The following is a 20,772-nucleotide window of genomic DNA, read 5'->3' on the forward strand; positions in this document are numbered from 1 at the left end:
CATGATTTTTGATAATAAGATTTCTTCTGGAATATAATTTTTTTTTGTATTTTTCTTAGTTTTGACTTTCTTTTTAAATTCAGGTAACATTGGTTTATAACACATAAATTTCAAGTGTACATCATTATATTTTGATTTCTACATCATGTTCTTCACCCAAAGACTAATTAACATCGATCACCATACACATGCGCCTTATCACTTCTTTCGCCCTCCTCCCTCGCCCCTTCCCCTCTGGTAACCACCAATCCTATCTCTGTATCTATGTGTTTGTTTGCTGTTGTTGTTTTTTTAATTTTCTACTTATAAGTGGGATCATATGGTATTTGACTTTCTCCATCTGACTTATTTCGCTTAAGATAATACCCTCAAGGTCCATCCATGTTGTTGCAAATGGCAAGATTTCATCTTTTTTTTATAGTTGAGTAGTAGTTCATCGTGTATATATACCACATCTTCTTTATCGATTCATCCATCAATGGGCACTTAGGTTGTTTCCAAGTCTTAGCTACTGTGAATAATGTTGCAATGAACATAGGGGTGCATATATCTTTACGCGATAGCGTTTTGATGTTATGTGGATAAATACCCAGAAGTGGAATAACTGGATTATATGGTATTTCTATTTTTAATTTTTTGAAATATCTCCATACTGTTTTCCATAGTGGCTGCACCAATTTGCACTCCCACCAGCAGTATATGAGAGTTCCCTTCTCTCCACATCCTCTCCAACGCTTGTTGTTTCCTGTCTTGCTAATTATAGCCATTCTGACGGACATGAGGTGATATCTCATTGTAGTTTTGATTTGCATTTCCTTGATGGATAATGATGTTGAACATCTTTTCATGTGCCTGTTGGCCATCTGTATATCTTCTTTGGAGAAATGTCTGTTCAAGTCTTTTGCCCATTTTTCAATTGGGTTGTTAGTTTATATACTGTTGAGATGTATTTGTTCTTTATATATTTTAGATATTAACTGCTTATCAGATACATGGTTTCCGTTTCCAAATATCTTCTCCTACTTGTTAGGTTGTCTTTTCGTTTTGTTGATGGTTTCCTTTGTTGTGCAGAAGCTTTTTAGTTTGATGTAGTCCCATTTGTTTATTTTTTTCTTTGTTTCCCTTGCCTGGTGAGACGTGGTATTCAAAAGGATGCTGTTAAGACCAATGTTGAAGAGTGTACTGCCTATGTTTTCTTCTAGAAGTTTCATGGTTTCGGGTCTTACGTTCAAGTCCTTAAGCTATTTTAAGTTAATTTTTGTGTATGGTGTAAGATAATGGTCTACTTTCATTCTTTTGCTTGTGGCTGTCCAGTTTTACCAACACCATTTATTGAAGAGACTTTCCTCTCTCCATTGTATGTTCTTGGCTCCTTTGTCAAAGATTAGCTGTCCATAGACATGTGGGTTTATTTCTGGGCTCTTGATTCTGTTCCATTGATCTGTATGTCTGTTTTTTTGCCAGTACCATGCTGTTCTGATTATTATAGCTTTGTAGTATATTTTGAAATCAGGGAGTACGATACCTCCAGCTTTGCTGTTTTTTGTCAGAATTCCTTCAGCTAGTCAGGGTTGTTTTTTTTGTTCCATATAAATTTTAGGATTCTTTGTTCTATTTCTGTGAAAAATATCATTGGGATTTTGATAGGGATTGCATTGAATCCATAGATTGCTTTAGAAAGTCTGGACATTTTAACTATGTTAATTCTTTCAATCCATGAGCATGGACTATCATTCCATTTCTTTGTGGGATGCAACTTTTGATTACTCATGAGTGGAGTATACCGCTTTATGCTCTTAGCAATGTATGATAGTTCTTATTTCTTTGTATCACTGATAGCATTGTGTACTATTTTTTATATCTTTACTAATTTTATATTTAAGGAATCGCAGAACATTGTTTTGATCTGTACTTTTTTGGTTGTTGAGATGGAGCATTTTTCATATATTTATTGATCATTTGTTTTTCTTCTTTACCAAATTGTCAATTCATATCTTCTTGTTATTTTCTCTCGGGATTCAATTTTTATGTTAATAACTTGTGAAAGCTTTTAGCAAAGACATTGTTCCTATGGATATCATTTATATTGAAAAATTTTCCCCAGTTGTCATTTTCCTTTTCATTAAAGACTTTTTATTATTGTTTCTTGACCTACATGTTTAAGATTTTTCATAGTTTAATCAATTATTCTGTTATTTCTTGGTTGGTGCCATTGATATTTTGAGAGAAAGCTCTTCTCCAACCAGATATTATTTAAATATTTACTTATTTTTCATTACCTATTTTACCAATGATTTCCTTGAATAATTTAACCCATCTTGGGTTTATTTTGGTGTATGGGTGACATAGGGTCTAATTTTTTTCCTAAGTAGCTGAACATTATTCCAGCATTCTATGGTTCTGTTATACATGTTTGCTTTTGCTGGCAATCTAGGTCATCCAATAACATGATAGAAAATAACATATTCAAATGATTTAAATTATCTGCCTCTAAAGAGTATTAAAATATTTGTTGATGATTTGAAGAAGGTATATTGTCCAGTCTTTGAGGGGAAAATATAAGGCCACTTAAACTCTATTCCTCTCTGATGTAATTGCTATTTGTACCTTCTCATAGTAAGGGGATTAGCCTTCCAGATGCCATTGTGAGAAACTTCCAGTAAGTGCACTTGTGCCCTGAGCGTTCTAATGCCTTCCAACATGACCCCCTTGCCCATCAGTTCACTTTTAGTACAAAGATACTAGAGATACAAGATGAGAGTATGCACATGTCTTTAAGATCTTAAGTTACTCCTACAAGTTATTTCTCTATTGAAAGCAAGATTTGTAAGCAAGAATACTTGAAGCCATTTCTCCTAACTTGTTTCAAGCATGTTATATTTCTATTAAAATCTTTTTTATTATTTTAAGCATTTAAAAAAATCTTTTTATTTTAAGCATTTTTCCCTTAGCTTTATAAATGTGTCCATATAAGTCTAGGAAGATAAAATTAACTATCTTCTTGCAATGGGTCAAGTACCCATATCTATGGTTCCATTTTGTTAAAGTAGAGTAGTCCTGGAATAAATGCAATTATTTATTCATTTATATCTATGCCTGTCTGTCTGTCTGTCTATCTATGTGTCTCTTTGTCTATCCAGTGAGATTGAAAATAGCCAAATCTAAGAAGTATAATAAGGAAATCCTAGTACAGTGTCTCTCAGGGAACAGTGAGTCAATAAGCATTTGGTATTTATAGATAATCATTAATTATAAAGATAATGCTCATAAAATAAAGAATTCCTTATGTTTTTATGGTCTCAGATACAAAGAATGTTGATGACTTCTAGAGTGATTTTGGCCCACTTTATAATCTGACGATATCTTCCTCTATCAAATTTTTTCTTCTATACCCTTTTAACTCTCATTTGTAACCCTTTGTTAGTATACCCACTAATAAATGAAATGATCAGTAAGGTTTGGATTCTCTTCCTTTGTTTTATCTTTTTATATCTCTTCTACAATGTGACCTTATAACAACTCAAAATAATATTTGGAAAGGAGAAAAACAACAAAAATATAATTCATAAACTATACTAGAAATATAGTTCCTATATTTCTAGGGACATCTCTAGGGACTTGCCATAAAGAATCAGGTAGAAAAGCAAAAATAAATATTAAATTAGGAAGGAAGATCAAGAGAGACCTGGAGACCGTTGTAGCCCAATTTCTTACAGTTTAGAGCCAGGATCTTATCCTGGGGTCCAGCATTGACTTTGTGATGGGGAAGGAAGGAAGGGAGTGAGTTCCTAAGTACGCTAAAACTCAATGCAAAATTTTGGCTATATCTAATTATTTACACTTTGGGGGGAGGTAGAGAGAAGTTTCATAGCTTTAATCACATATTCATAGCAATCTGTGACCACAAAAGGGTGAAGAACTACTGGTATAGAGAAAACAGAGTTATAATAAATAGCAATTTTCTCTTTGGAGCCACGTAAGCACGTTAAATTGAAAGAAGCTATTTCTCTTCTTTCCTTCCCTTTGCCCTAATTCTCTCTTTGGTGAATTTAATGTTTTTAGAGTTACTTTGCTAAAACTTGCAGGAATGAGTAGTTCAGAAAATATCTTGAGCTACCTGGACCCACAAGCCAACAAAAGGGTGCCACGAATGTTCAGCGTGGTATTTCTGAAGTGGCGGGTAGACAAGACAGAAAACAGCAGGGAGCAGAAGCCCCCTTCTACTCTGGAGCCTATGCTGGGTCCCATCTGCTGGCATTGTCGTTCTGGATGATTAGAAGCCCGACAGGTTTGGCATAAAGAAGTTCTGCTTCCAAACATCGTGGAAAAACTAAAGAATCCCTGCAGGATGTTCAAAGCCTCTACCTAAGTTGGCAAAGGATGAGGACACACAGCAGGAAAGTGAGTCAAAGAAATATATGAGTTGCATTCTCAGATGATCCGATGCCTTGTCCACATGTCTTCTCTCAACAGCCGCTTTTATCGGTTACTTCAGAGAAATGTAGAAAGCTCCCATAATGCACCTCGTGAGTTCTGCCAAACATGTGAAATTCTGGCAGAAGCAGTAAGGGGAAATATGTTCCCCAGTTGGCACTCAGCTTAGGGATAAAGTTTGATGACCATCATATATCTTCTGTCACTTCTTTGCCCTTTCCGTAATAAGATTACAGACTTATATTTAAATCCTGGAATCCATTTTAACCTTCTTAAAAATGTAGGAGTCATTATGTCAAGTATTTTTCAGGTCCTTGCTGTGAACTTTATTTTTACGTTGCTCAATTTCTTTTCAGAAAATATTTTCAGACATTGTAGGTCCTGAGCATCTTTTGCAGATACATTTCTCAGATTAAACTCATATCCCTCTTTCTTTGGCTCTCACCATGACCTTTGATAACTTTAGAATTAAAATCCTATCACTGTGACTCATGTGAAATAAGATGACCAGAGGACAGGTGTAACTGTTTCAGGCTTTCTCAATATCTGGCAAATATATAGTAATATACACAGTCAGATTACTTTGGCAAAGAAAGTATTTCATATTTATAGAATGCTTATGGGGGCACAGCTAGAGTGTTATTTGGGTCCATTACATTTTAATAAAGAGGACTCACTTAAATTCTGGGCCCCAAATCAAAAATTTCAAGAGAGATCTCTAGTATGGTTTTTAAGTATAAAATGAACACAGCCTTTACACAAAGGCTCTCTCAGAGCAATGAAGAATTTGCTTTTTTCTGTCTTTTTAACTATGATTATAGTTATTTAGAGGTTTTGACTAACTGTGTGATAATTAAACAAGACTAGAACATTGCAGTGGGTGTGGGCTAATGTGATTTGTCAGAGAGGAGAAAGTAAGTAAATTACAAGACTAAACACTAGACACCAGATTTGTAGAATTCTGGATGTAGATGTGGCTTCAGCAAGAACTGACTTCATATTAAATGCATATCTGACTAAAAGATTATATGATGTTTCTATATGATTCTAAACCCAAATGACTGTTTCATCATTTTTATAAACCATTCCCTGGTGACCTTTCTTCCAATTTTGAAATACAGATTCTCCATGCAAGCTAACATGTTATAATAAAGTTAAAAAAAAGAACCCATTGGCTCTGCTAATGTAGGGGAGGAAGAGGGAAGCAATCACCAGAACATCATCTTCCTATATAACATGTATCATTTTTATCACAGAGAGCACAAATGGCAGCAATGTTAGGCCAGTATAATAATATTAAATCCAGTTATCATCTTAGCTCTATATTTGTCTTCAAGAGTAAGCAAATGAATTTCACAATATTTCATCTCAAGCTGCTCTTAGGTTGTTACATTTGAGGAAAAATAATATTGCAAATAAGACATTTAAGATTTTTGAATGTAAATGGGGTAGGAACAATGTTTCTTAAAAATAGGTTACATAGACAAGAAGAAAGGGATAAAATTATTTTATTGGTTCAACTAAAATGAATAAAATGGAAAGAGATACAAATCTCTAAGAAATTATTCAGTACACCTTAACTGCAATTATAGAGAATTCCACAAAATAAACTTGAAGTAAGAACAAATTTTGTAAGCTTATAGATTACTATTTGAGTTAAGCATTAAGAGCGAGAATTAAAGTTTTTTAGTTCTAAAGATTAAATTTGCAGGTATGCTGTCTGCTAGTATTGAAATAAATTTGTTTCTTAAAAATTGTTTTACTGGATTATGTCAGAAGCAAGGCTTTGTTCCTCGAAGGAGGGTAAGTTCCCTCCTGGGCCCATCAGAATGAAGCTCTCACGGTTCTGCCCTTCAGAGGCTGGGGTGGTCGGTTGTTGTGCTGAATGGGGACGGCCTTACCACCCTCAACATTCGATAGAAGACTGCGGAACTGCGCCAGCTGAGATGAAGGATGGAATATTCAAAGAATCAAAAGTTATTAAAGTTACACAAAGCACTTTATTGCCAGTATAATTAATGCACTGATATTTAGAAAACCAACTTGAGGATTGCAATGATTTCACCAATGGGAAGGGAGAAAGCCAAAAATTCCTCCATGTTTCTTTCAACTAGGCACTGGGCTTAAATTGTCAATGATTGACTGGAATAGAACACCAACGTTCTCACTTGCCAACTGGGGGAGTTTGGATGAGTGACTTATCTGCTTCATGTCTATTTCCATATAGTATCTACTTCATTATGCTGTTGTGAAGATTAAAGAGGTTGATGCCCGCAAAGTGTTTAGAATGGTGCCTGGCATATAGCCTGTGCTCAGAGGTGTTATCAGTAGGCTACATGGCTTCTGCTATGGCTTTGTTATGAGAACTGGCTGACAAAACATATGCAAGGCACCTAGTAAAAGTTGCTTAATCAATGGTAGTTACTATTATCATTATTGTAAGCAGTAATTAATGAGATATTTTGTTTGATCTTTAAGAGCTTAAGCTTCAAAAAAGAACAAAAAACTTTTGTCAACTATCAAAGTATGCCAGTCAAGAGCCGCAATTTCTCAAAGTCTTAGCAGAACTTTCAGTGACAGTTTTTTCTTTGTTTCTGAAACTCTTAGGAAGACGTATAACAAGGTTGGATTCTTCCTTTTTTAGGTGAAAAGAATAGTGGGAGTTCTGAATCTCATATATTCTTTTCTACATAAAGTCGAAAAATAGTATTATCATACACTTTTCTTTTTGGTTATTTAACAGACCTATGCCAGAAATGAATTTTTTTCAGTTGGAAGAGAAAATGAACTCCTCAAATTCTAACTGAAATAGTAATCGCCCCCATTAATATAATGAATTGAAATGATATTCCTGCTTTGCAGCCCCAATTCCCACTCATTCACCTCTGATACTCTACCTGTTCTGAGCTGACACTGATGCTCTCCTTATAGACGAGCCAGGTGACACTCTCAAAGAGAGGAGGATGAGTCAGAGAGCCAGGGTAGGTCCAGTAATCCGAGGATGAAGGAAGGAAAATAGAGGGGTCAAAATTTGTGAATGGGGCCTTTTTACCCTGAAAGAAAAAGAAAAGTAATATATTTTATGCCATGATACAAAATACTTATATCATATACATGTATGACATATATGTTATATTATCTTGGTGTGTGTGTACTTACATAATTTTTTTGGTATATATATTATCTTAAGATTTTAGCTGAGAATTTATTCAATTTTTCTACTATATAGTATTTCATAACTGGTGTGTTTGTGGATATAAACAATAAAAGTAGTAGAAGAATGAAAATGTGCTACACTGAAATTTTGACCAAGCAAGCTTCCTCCTTTTTCATTTGGTTGAAGATAAGTAAAGCTTCAAAAATCTTCTTTAAAAGATATTTAATTTCCAATATAACGCATTTATCATTTCTCTAAAAATGATGCCATAGATTGTTCCAGTGGCAAAGATATTTATTGACATGTCTATTAATTATATTTTAACCTTATTCTATTTGCTTTTCTGATTGGTTATTGTTAGTGTATAGGAAACAAACTGATATTTACATGCTAAAATTTTATATAGGTCCAATTTACTAGACTTGTATATTGATTCTGTTTTTTAGCTGATTTTTTTTTTTTTATTTTCCAGGTAGATGTCAATGATTATATCATCTGCATTTGATGATAGTGTTGTCTTTGTTTTTCTAATATTTATCTTAATATGTACTCATTTCTTTCCTTATTTTATTGCATTGAATAGGACATTCATTGCAATGTTCAATTGTGGTGGTCACAGTTATTCCCTGTCTTGTTGTTGATTGAAATGGAAATGCTTCAAATATTTCACTACTAAGTTTAATGTTTGATCCAAGTTTCTAGGTGATATTCTTTATCAAGTTCAATAAGTTTTCAGAGAACTTTCTTCCTTCCTTTCCTTTTTTTTTAACCTCAAGAATGGGCATTTAATTTTATTAAATGCCTTTTAAACATCTAACAAGTTGATGACATGGTTTTTCATCTTTAATTTGTGAATGAAATGAATTATATTAGGAGGTAGTCTAATACAAAACCATCCTTGCATTCCTGGGGTAAACTCTACTAGTTTGGAAGCATTACTCTTTTAATATACTGTTGAGTGTGATTTTCTTTAATTAATTTTAAGAGTTCTCTTAGCTATATGCCTAAGAAATATTGGCCTATGATTCCCTTCTTGTGATAGTCTTACCCAGTTTTGATATTAGGTTTTATTAAATTAAATTGATGGGAAGTTTTCTGTCTGTTCCCTCATCTGGGCAGTTCAGTTAACATGGGCTTGATTATTTCTTAAAAGTCTTGTCACTTTACCTCAAAATGGTCTGGGCCTAACATTTTCTTTTAATAGATACAGTTTTTTACTATCTTTTCAATTTCTTTTTAGGTTCTCAGTCTATTTTCAACCCCTTTTGAGTCAATTTTCCTCCACATTTTCCTAGAAAATCATCCGTTTTATCTAAATATTCAAATTTACTGGTATAATGTTATATGAACTTTTCTTTTAACACCTTTACCATATCTTTAATTATGACTCATTTCTTATTTCTAAAAATTTTTCTGTATGTGTATCTTTTACTTTCTTCCATCATCAAACTTGCCAAAAATCTGCTTTTTTTGTTGGTTCTTCCAAAAAATCAACTTTTCGTTTTATTGATAAAATTTTACCTTGTATTATTTTTCTTTTTTCTTTTATTAATTTTTGCTTTATTTTCATTAATTATTTCCTTCTATTTTCTTTTCATATGTTATTTTTTATATTCTTGAGTTGAGTGCTTATTTTTTTATCTTCAGACTTTCTCACTTTATAATACACCAATTTGAAGTTTAATTTTCTCTAGAATTGGCATGAGCTAGATTTATTTTATATAAAAATATCGCAGTTCTCTGTACTGTGAAAGAAAATGACAAATCTCTGACATATGATTTAACTATTTACTATTAAAACAGTAAAGCTAAGGTTAGATCTATCAGAAAATCCATCTTTTTTTAGCTGATAAATGGGAATCATGGTTATCAAGTATTGCATGTTAATGGCATCTCAAAAGAATACTCTTAACTCCTGCATTTTGGAATTCAAAAGAAGTAAAGATATCTTTCTTCATGAACCAAACAAAAAATTACATTTTAGTTGGATATAGTTTTTTTTTCTTTTGTGAGGAAGATCAGCCCTGAGCTAACATCCATGCTAATCCTCCTCTTTTTGCTGAGGGAGACCGGCTCTGAGCTAACATCTATTGCGAATCCTCCTCCCTTTTTTTCACCAAAGCCCCAGTAGATAGTTGCATGTCATAGCTGCACATCCTTCTAGTTGCTGTATGTGGGACACGGCCTCAGCATGGCCAGAGAAGCGGTGTGTCGGTGCATGCCCAGGATCCGAACCCAGGCCGCCAGTAATGGAGCACTTAACCGCTAAGCCACGGGGCTGGCCCGGATGTAGTTTTTAAAGCAAATTTGAATGGCAATGTAACCTGTTTTTCTATAGGCTTCATCCTGCTCAAATAAACAATAAATATGAAAAACAAAAAAACAAGACAAAACAAATCCCCGAGTCAGAGACCTTCCCAGAAGCAAGCAATAGCTAAGTAGTATCTTGAGTGGTACCTTTTGCTCCAGCCTTCCCCCTCCCCACTTCAAATATGTAATTAAATGATTTCTGAAGTTCTGTGGATTCTTCTTCTCTGGTTTAAACTGACATTTAGTCTATTTACCTTAGTTTTAACTGCACTTAGGGCATCAAGTACTTTCTGCAGTTTTGGGTTTGCCTGACCAACCTGGAGATTAAAAGAAATAAAGTGTGAGATAAAAATTGTTATCAAATCAAACTCTGTTTAGCTAAAAAATTTTTCAATTAAAAACAGCAACTGAAGAGAGGTAAAGTACTTTATCTGTGCTTTAGGAGAGCAAATTTTGCTGGTATATGTCTTTGTGGGCCTTTGTACTCTGTAAATCATTCCTAACGTGTAACCACAGATACAGTTGGCAAATGTTCAAGACATACAATTCAAAATCCAGGAATTGAGCAAAACTGTGATACAGCAATAAACTTCTTCCTTTTGGTCTGCTCTATTAGTTACAATCAGTACAGTGTATGGCATGCGTGTTATAGAGGCTCAATAAAAGTTCACTAGAATTACTATAATTCTGAATGTTAGTCACCCAAGTATACTCAGTTTAACAGCAATTTCCCTACAGAACTCTTCAGGGACTCTCCAATAGAGGATGTAAGCAGCGTTTGCCATGTCAAAGATCAACTGAATTTTCTTTATGGAACAACATCCTCTTAATATTTCTTTCCTGATGAAACATTAAATTGATAAATTCCTGAACCTATGAGGTAGGAAGTTTAGAGGAAAGGGAATTTGAAAGCACTGGAAAATAGAAATTCCTCCCCACCTCCAATGCCTTCCCATTCCATTCCTACCTAAAACTTACTTCTCTCTTCAAGGGGGAAAAGCCGAGGGAAAACAAAGCAACAAAGTACTAGGGAGTTGTTTGTCTACCTGTAGTCATTAGTAGAGTGGGAACTTTCCAAAAAGAAAGACTCAAATATCTCTTTGCCTTATTTCATCCTATTTTGAGCTCTAATTGGTAAGAGATAGTGTTAGCTGAGCTCTGTAACTCACCTTCATCAAAACACCAATAATTGCCAAACCATCAGCCTGTGAGATGGCTTCAGCACGGCTGGAGTACTTTGCAGAATTCCAGTGGACCAGGTGAAGCTAAAAGTGATAACGTGGTTAATTAGTTATTTATACAAGTGTGAAGACAAAAAGTAGGTTATGAGTTACCTTGTTAATATAGGAAGATGTATCTTGGCTTAGATAGATAAAACTTATTGAATCTTTATCCAGTGGATAGGAAGGGCTATGTTCTCACTCTTAAGAAGGGTTGCAAATCCTGGCACCAGTACGTAAAATTTCTTTTCCCACAATATTGTAATGTTACAATACTACCGTAATTGTATTACAATACAATTGAATACAATGTTACTCCTCTTTTTAAAACATCTCTCTTTGGTATGAAAAGATCAGGAAATCTGACTAACTAGTTTTAGGAAAAACAATTTTCTCTCACATGAAGTATGTCTCAGTAACTTTATGAGAAGGGGTTCCTGGAGTATCTGGGAGTCTTAGCCAAGGACGGATTCTCTTGAGCACATCCAGGCACCTCTCAGAACAACATCTCCAGCCTAACTCCCTCTGAATCTCAGATATATCTAAGTATGTACCCATGCCTTCTTGATTTCCTTTTGATGTCTCTAGGCGGATGTCTAATAGGTATCTCAAACTTAACATGGCCAAAATAGAACTCTTGATTTCCTCCTTGCCAAACCTGCCTCAAAAGTACCACCATCCACCTAATTGCTCAATCAAAAAGTACAACAGTTATCATTCATTCTTACTTCTCCCCACTATCAACATCCAGTTTTTCAGCACATCGCATAGATTATACCTCTTCACTCGGTTCACAACTTTGAACATTTTCATTAGCTGCTGATTTTATCTGGAGTGTCCCTCCCCACAACCTTTCACTGGCAGGCTTTTGTCTTGAATTAGAGTTGAACTAAAAAGCCACTCCTCCAAGAATCCTTTTCTGACCACCCAGTGTCAAGTGCACATCTGCACTTCCTCATGGCACTCGAAATCAAATCACTTCCCTCCACACCTCTTATCTAATCTCTCTCTCCCTGTGTCTTCCACCCCTCTCTTCCATTCTCCTACTCCCATCACATGTTGAACTTTATGGCTAAGTGTCTCTCATCTCTAGCCTGGGTCATTTTTATTTTTCTCAAATTAGATAAGAAGAGTGCTGATTTAGATTTCTTAGATGCCACTAAATATCCTTCCAAAAAGAGAATATGAATTTAGGTTCCCAATTCATTTGATTTTAGTCAACTTCAATTTTATGAGGGAGAAATGGAAAAAATACTTAATGGATTTCTGCAGCATTGAAAATTGTTAACCAAGCTTTACAATGTAGCATAAAGCAAGTTACATTTGTGTATATTTCCCAATCCTCTATCAAAATTAAAAATGCACATGCCCTGTAAGCTAGCAGTCACTCTTGCAAAAATCTGCCTTACATAATTGTTTTCACTAGTGCCTAAGATGTATGGACAGACATATTTGTTGCCACATTGTTTGGTAAAAGCAAAAAAAAAAAAAAAACAATGGAACAGAAAGCAGAAGGCACTGTAATTGTCCACCAGTAGAGGCCAGGTTAATAAATTCTGATATATTCACACAATTGAAATGCTATACAGACATTAAAAGAATGAAGTGAAATTAAACCTACTGATTTGGAAAAATGATCATGATAAATTGGTAAGTGGGAAAAAAAAAACAAGTTGCAAAACTAAGTGTATTACAAATTCATTTTATAAAAGTAAGATGGATAAATCAACTTGTCTATATGGGTACATATGTATTATATATTCACACACGTAAAGAGCAAACATTTTTCCCTTTGAATCTCCCAGTCCCTCTGTTGACAGTTTGATACAAATATTCCCAATTTTTCTATGGATATACAGACAAAATGTCTTGTAATGGATCACAAACTTCCACGTGAGGGCAAGTCAAGAGGCTGAAGGTTGGTGGCTGCAGCCAAGGATCCTCAGATCTCATCTAGGTATATGCTACTCTCTTGGACCATTCCTATGATTAAATTTGCACTCTCAGTAGAGTCTTATTGAAGTGTTCCAGCCTGGCCACACCTACACCACTGGTGTGTCCAAACTTGAACATTTGAACAAGAAGGGAGTGCTGGTGTGTTCCATGTGGGGTCAGAGCTTTGAACGAGAGCAGCACCTCCCTTGGAGGCTAGCCTGATGTCAAGGTAATAGTTTTTGAGGCATCCTGAAGGGAAAGACGATTCTTGGGCTCAGGAGTTCAGCTCCAAGGTCAGCTGCCTCTTTCATTTGAACAAATACCCTCTATTGCCAAACACAGAGTGTCTGTGTTTGATTTTAATGGAGCCTTGGAGTTCCTTACAGGGACCAGAACGTTCATTCTTTTGGAGCCATTATAATGGTGTCTTATGTACTAAGGAAGTTGCTTCTGGGAGTCCTCTCTGTAATTCTCTTTCACTTCCTGGGTTACATTACCTCTGCAGAATATTTGACTCCATCCACTGTGTGCTCAGAACCATAGTCATCCGTGCTGCCCCAGTGGAAATGGAACTGGCAGAGCCTGTAGCTGTCAGAGAGAGGACCGCCTTTCAGCACTAGAAGGAAGAAGGAGCTGCGGTTAGCCTCAGGATCAGAAGTTCCAGTTTATCTGTGCATTTACTATAAACCAACACTAAATTGGGTTATTGTTGTGAGTGCCATCGAGTCGATTCTGACTTCTAGTGACCCATGTACAGCAGAGCGGAACCCTGCCCAGTCTTTTTGCACCATCCTCTCACCTTCCAGTGCTGTATCAGACAATGCTCCGCTGCTATTCACAGGGTTTTCATGGCCAATTTTTTTCGGAAGTGGGTGGCCAGGTCTTTCTTCCTAGTCTGTCTTAGTCTGGAAGCTCCACTGAAACCTGTCCACCATGGGTGACCCTGCTGGTATTTGAAATACCAGTGGCATAGCTTTCAGCATCACACAACATGCAGCAGCCACAATATGACAAGTGACAGAGGGGTAGAATGGTTAGATCCCTGATTGGGAAAAGAATCAGGACCGCAGCGGTGAGAGCACCAAATCTCAACCACTAGACCAAATTGGGTTGAGTAAAAATGAAAAAAACACTACCACCAAAGTTTCCATCTTGTTGGTTTCTTCGCACATCCACGATGATGATGAATGGCATTCGTGTGTATGGATCATCCCCGACTGTGGCATTGAGTTATACACAATTCTCAGCACATGAGCTGTAATTTTACCTTTTTCTGCCACCAAGAAAGCACACTGGAAGTTGAGCGAATTCTATGATTACAGGGCTTTCCTTGAACCTGCTTTAATTTGCAAGTTTATTCATTCCTTCTTTCAACAAAGACTGTATAGACAGTATACATCAAGATCTTTAGTAATTTATTTTGAGTAACAAATTATTCATCACATACTATGTAACTGATCAAGACACAACAGTGTATCTTGACAGCTTTGTTGAGAATCCCTGGCCAGGGACCAAGAGAAAGTGCCAGTGGGGCAGTGGGATCACTTTAAAAATTTTAACATTGAATGACCACGTTGTTTCAGAGAATCTACCCAACCATATGATTAATTAAACATACATAATACTAGACCTAACCTAATACTAACAATGGACATAGCCCCAAGGTGCCTAAAATTTAGGCTCAGAACCTTGTAGGAGAGTGCAAAAACAAGTTTTGCCTATTGAACCACTAGAGCTGTCTTATGGAACTGTCATTTAGTAAATTATTCAGTAAACATTTATGAAAATCTTATTATGTACAGGAAATGTCTAGATTCTGGGGTACGAAGACAAGTCAGTCACTACAGTCTAGTAGGGGAGGGGAAGATAGACATGTATAGCTATGCACAGAATTTTTCCATGCAAGATTTATGCAAGACTTATTTTCTTACTGGTATCCAAGCACTTCACAATTATGGAACCATTTTTCTGGCCACAAAAAATAAATATATTCTTCAGCCCATTCCTCTTCCCTACTGTGGTCCTGCACTCTCATCCCAATTAGAAAATTTTTGCCTTTTGAGTTTTTATATTCATTACGATGGTTCATTAGACATTTTTGGAAAAATACTGTTTATTCAGAGAGTGTGAAGTGAGCATAAAGATACTGGAAACCATGAGAGACCAGATGGTGTCATTGAGAAGGAGAAGAATTGAAAAAAGAGACAGTGATGATGATTCCAAAAATCATCTTTACCACTTGGGAGTTTTCCAGAAGTCCAAGATTATAGATTACAGCAATGTTACACATGTACACAAAAGACTGAGGATGAGTGTTTGTGTTTCTTAAAGTCCAGTTGTTTTAATTTCCCCAGCAGAGTCAAAGAAAAACATCAGACGGGTCTGTTGGCTCACCTGATCGGTCATCACTGTCCTCAAAGTTCACATGGAAGGAATGTCCCACGTTGACAATCTCTTTAGCTGTGGCTGGATTGTAGGAGACACTGAAACTTTTTAGGGAGGGGTCATGTTTGGTTTCACTGGTTTTAATGTCGATAGGAGACTGTTTACTTCCATTTGCGATGGGGTACAGCTTGACCCATTGTTCAGGACCTACCAGGACAAACATATGCATACAATCAAAACTTGACCAAATGCTTGATTCCAAGTTTTAGGAGTATAACTAACTACTCGCTTATTAGATTAGGATTTATTCAGGTATCTTATGTGATATTCTGTTTAAGTTAATGAAAATTCAATGTTTGAGAATATCCCTTTTCTATACTATACTATAAAATAGTGTACTTGTCAGAATGAGTCATATACTCATAGTCTATGGGATCAGACTATAAATATTTTAGTATGAGCACTAGATTTCAAATATATATATATTTGGAGAGAGAGAGATTGAGAGGGAGAGAGAGGAAGGGAGAGAGGATACGTTTTACAGGCAACACACCCAAAGGGACAACTGCTAAGAACACATGCAGAGCCGTTATAATTGTTCAAGTCAGGCAACTCAAACCATTAATCTGTGACAGTACAGTGGCTTGCAATGCTCGAGACTTCTTTTACTGGAAAAGGAAATAAGCTATTATTTTGATTTACACGAACAGAAGAACTCTTACCATTAGGGCCATCGTATCCCCAGTCGGAACTTGCCATGATCTTCTACTTAGTTTCCTTTTTCTGAAAACAAAGATGAAACCTGGAATAACTGACTGCAAGGGAGCATGCAGTAGAGAGCAGACAGCACCGCTTGGGTTTTTATAGGAAACTTCCCTGCCTTGAATAGGCCAAGATTTCATCATCTCTATCAGGAAGTATATATATACGTAAAAAAAAGGTGTTGTAAAAAAATCCCACAAGGGTTAAGTCAGTTCCAATTGTTTTATTTTCTTATATTGCAAAAGAGAAATATCAAAATCTTAGGTTTTATAAAACCAAGCCCTGTTTCTCTCATGTTAGTAGAAGATATGGCAGAATATTACCATATATGATTCTTTGGATTTCCTGAATTAAAAATGACTCTGCGCACTTGAGATTTCCAACTTGACCCTTGCTGGATACTTTAGCAATATTAGCAACGGTAATGTAGTAAGGAGAATAATTTGCACGTTTTCAGACTGATTGGAACTAGTTTCATGATGCTAATTTAAAATCAGATAAAATTACTAATTTTTTAAAATATGTTATTCATAATGGTACATTTCATGGACACACAAGATGGGAATAAAGTCCTTCATTTTAGAGAAATATTAGAATTTATAAATGAGATTTTATTAATATTAAAGTTAAATATGGTCCAATATTTATTTTCCACATCAAATACAGGTCTACTGGAATAGAAGCCTTTCTTTTGTATAGTTCTATACAATTTATAAAGTACTTTCAGAGTATTTTATATCATCACCACCACACATAAAAATCCTGTAAAGCAAGAATTATCGTTTTGTAATTGAGAAATGTTGAGAGACTTCACAACTAGCAAGAAGCCAAGAAGACAAGACTTCAGCCTCGAAGACCAGTTGCTTTCTTCACTGTACCTCCACCGAGCCACACTGTGAGGTGACTGACATCTTAATTCTCCTTTCAAGACCACAATTCTCTTAAGCCCAATTTAAGTCTGGACCACGTGAGAATTGCCACCTGTTGAGTGATGAGAAGATCCATAGGACTTTTCAAGGAGGCAAAGAAGACTGATTAGGATGTGTCAGACCCTGGCTATGTCCACATTTTCAAGGCTCTAAACGTGCTCGAAAGAAATGCAACCAGAAAAATAAGCTTCCATAGTAATGCTTTTTCATGTGGTCGTACCTCCTTTCACATTCTAGAATCATCTGAGCTGCCTGGGCTCCCTGAAGGAAGAGAGGGTCAGGCACAATTTTTAGCAAAGCTGATTGGAGACTCATTGTTTGTCCCTTTTTGGTTAATAATGGCCAACTGCCTCAGAAGCAGAGAGAACTATGGCTCATGAGTGGGAAGAGGCCAAGCTTCCACTCTATACTTTAGCAGGCTAAAGGAACATTACATTTTTAAGGTGCTATTTATTGAGAGCCCAGTATGTCTCAAATGCTATGCTAAAAACTTTACATGCATTAATTCATTTAATTCTCACAATGACCAAATTAGGCATTAAAATCTGTGTTTTACTTAAGAAGAAATTGAGGCTTTACAGAGGTGAAGACTCCTCCTCAGGGTTACAAAGCTTATAAGTGGCTGCTTACATCCCATAGCCTAGGGTTTAAACCTAGATCTGTCTAACTCCAAGGCTTGTACTCTTTCTTAATCTTCCACTGTCAACAAACGCCCATCAACCTCCACTCAATTCTATTTTCTGGAGGATTGGATTAGTTGGTCTGGTCTGACCAACAGTCAGACTCGGTCCTTGGGCTTACTGCATTCCAGACTTAGTCTCACGTCGGCCAGAAGCTCACGGAGTGACAGTAGCAGGCTACTCTTTGCCAGATAATCTGCCTCCTAATATTTGACACTTTGTTAAAAGTAACTTTAAATCGAACTACTATATTAATCAACATATTTGGGGGAACAAAAACACAACCCCCTTTTCATTACATGATTACATGATGATTCATCACATGAATGTTTTGACATTCATATGGGACGGTAATTCATTTAGTTTTTGGCACAAAATTACTTTGAACCCTAACTATTATGACCCTTCATTCCATTATGTACCCAGGGTGGGTTTGTGTATTCCCACGAGCAGAAAACCATAGAGAGAAAGGGTATAAAATTTAATGAACACCTAGAGTTTAAATCCTAACACCCCTCCCATTGACTTTTATCCCTCTTTTTCTGCTTACAAAGGTTGCCTCTTTCAGCTTAATATACTAAATCCAAGATGTATCATTTTTCACTCACTTCTCTTTCACTTATTGTCTCCTCCCAGTATACTTTTCTAGGACTGTCATCTTGGGACTGCTTTCGCTCACCAAGGAGTTCAATCTACACAGCTTCTGCTCTTCTAAACTAACAGTTTATTCCCTAAGGCCATCAAATATGTAAGCACGTGCTGAAGAAGGATTTTTGTTTTTCCTGATAGAATATTCCAAATAAACCCTTACGTACTTGAAACTGAATCAGGAGCAACTAGGTTGATGGAAAAATCTATATTTTTAAAAAGTAATGCAAAAATACATGAATAATTTTGATAGAGAATTGTTAATTGGTAACATTTAGAAGCACCAAGTTATATGTCAATTACATCTCAATAAAACTGGGGGAAAATAAAACAAAAAAATTTTAGCACTTTAAAGAGATTTTTTAAATGTTGAAAAAATGGTGTGCAGAAGATTTACTTTTAATAATTACATTGTTTTAATTTGCAAATTTAATGAAAATGTACTAATGAGCTGAGAGGGGAAAAGAGAAAGATTTCTTCCTTTACCTTATGAAATGGAATCTCAGAGGTCAAATATCCCTGAAAAAATTTTAAAGATAAAATGTTGATATTATCCTAAGGGGATCTACTCTTAAACCATATGCCACAATTTTCTCTCTTGACCTTCCTTCACAGCAAATAGAATTCTTGCAAGAAACAAAAGGAAGTATGAAGAGTCCTCGAAGATTTACTATTATTATTAAGGAGAACTATTTCCAAGTGCATTCATGCTAGGGGTGTTGGGGTAGGCTAGAAAAGATGATTATTTGAGTAATTTCCATCTGTTGGGGCCTTTAAAATAATGACCTAATTCAATTTTCACAGTGGTCCTAGGGGTTAGGTTAGTCTCACCCCACTTTTAAGGAAGAATAACTGAGGCTCAGAGAATTCAAGAAGAACCAGGGTTTGAATCCATTTCTGGTTGCCTCCAAAGCCCATGAGTGCATTCTTTTCTGTATTATGTCACAGTGCCATCCCTAACAGATTGTCTATAAAACATTTGCTTTCAAGTTAGTTAATAGCGTATTACATTTATTTACTGAGTAACATCAATAAACTTTGTTGAAGATGTTTTTAATGTCTTCAAATGTTTTTCAAGAAAGTAGCGACATTTCCTCAGTGTTTTACAAAATTTAAAAACCGCATTTAGCCAATTTTAAACTATATTTAAAAGCCTTAGCATTTCTTATTTGAACTTTTTCCTTCTAGTTTCTCAAATGAACATTTTCCTCTGATTCTTAATTTAATATTTTAAATTTAAAAACATGAACTTTTATGGAAGCAAATAAATCATAGTGAGTTTCAAATTTAAATTTGTAATTAAATAATAGTTCTTTGGTAGTAAGGAACTAAAAGTGTGCAAGAGTGCTGTGTCCAGTTATTGTAGAGATCTGCTAAATGCCACTGAAAAGAAATTCCAGATAGCAATAGCTATTTTACAATGCTCAGACTTCCACAAAGATAACTGGTTTTCCTGGGATCTCTATTTTCCCTAAGATAAGAGAATACCCATAGTAAAAATCGTGTCATTTTTAACTATTAAATTTGGCAAGACTCACATTGCTCCCTAACTCCTCTGCCTCTCCAGAAGTGCTATTGTTTAGGGTGGCAAGATAAACCTTATTTCTAGTGGAGAAGTGAGTCCTGGAAAATGGTGATATTGGTTTGGATATTTCTGCAGCAAGACAACTGGAAATTCTGATGAATCAATTTAAATGGCAGGATGGTTTATCTGGATTTCACACCTATCATTTCCTGCAAATCAGTTTTCTCTTCACTTGTAATGAGATGTCTTACCAACTTCATTCTTTCCAGATGTCTCCATCTATACCAAGCTTGTTCCCATTTTAGGACATTTGCACTTGCTGTGCCCTCTGTCTGGATCTTTGCACAGGCTCAAATATCACCTCCTCAGAGATGGCTTTCCTGGTCTCTAAATCTAACCTACCCTCCCTCTTCCCAGTCATTCTATTTTATTGTTCTGTCTTGTTTCTTTCATAGTATTTGTTGCATACTGAAGTAATTTTGTTTGCATTCTGAAATTAATCTGTTTCCTTGCTTAATGTCTGTAACCATCTCTATGGTGACACCTCCACCATTTTATTTTTTTTAAACCACTGTGTTCACTTCACTTATAACATGCCTGGAAAACAGTGGTGCTCAATAAATAGCTTAGAGAGAACAATTAAATGGTTATTTTTAGTTTCAACTACTGTGTTTTTATGAAGACTTGGAAGGGCAGAATGCTCAACAGGGACTGCGCCTCCCCAAATACACTGAGTGAGCTCAGGGGGGTGTGACACGCTGGTGTTGCGTTGTGTGAATGAGCTTTG

General features: G+C 35.8%; 1 protein-coding gene across 1 annotated transcript in view; it reads right to left on the reverse strand.

Moving 5' to 3' along the window:
• Positions 1-6,258: 6,258 nt before the first annotated feature.
• CA1 (carbonic anhydrase 1) overlaps positions 6,259-20,772 on the reverse strand; it is a 39,719-nt gene continuing 25,205 nt past the window's right edge. Inside the window, exons 2-8 of the mRNA XM_058528967.1 lie at positions 16,164-16,224; positions 15,451-15,648; positions 13,554-13,672; positions 11,071-11,166; positions 10,156-10,218; positions 7,332-7,487; positions 6,259-6,375 (exon numbers count right to left, since the gene is read on the reverse strand). Of these exons, the coding sequence (XP_058384950.1) occupies positions 6,259-6,375; positions 7,332-7,487; positions 10,156-10,218; positions 11,071-11,166; positions 13,554-13,672; positions 15,451-15,648; positions 16,164-16,200 (786 nt within the window). The 5' untranslated portion in view covers positions 16,201-16,224. The remainder of the gene's footprint in view (positions 6,376-7,331; positions 7,488-10,155; positions 10,219-11,070; positions 11,167-13,553; positions 13,673-15,450; positions 15,649-16,163; positions 16,225-20,772) is intronic.

The sequence above is a fragment of the Diceros bicornis genome, chromosome 33 (genome assembly GCF_020826845.1).
Source record: "Diceros bicornis minor isolate mBicDic1 chromosome 33, mDicBic1.mat.cur, whole genome shotgun sequence".
Taxonomy (NCBI): domain Eukaryota; kingdom Metazoa; phylum Chordata; class Mammalia; order Perissodactyla; family Rhinocerotidae; genus Diceros; species Diceros bicornis.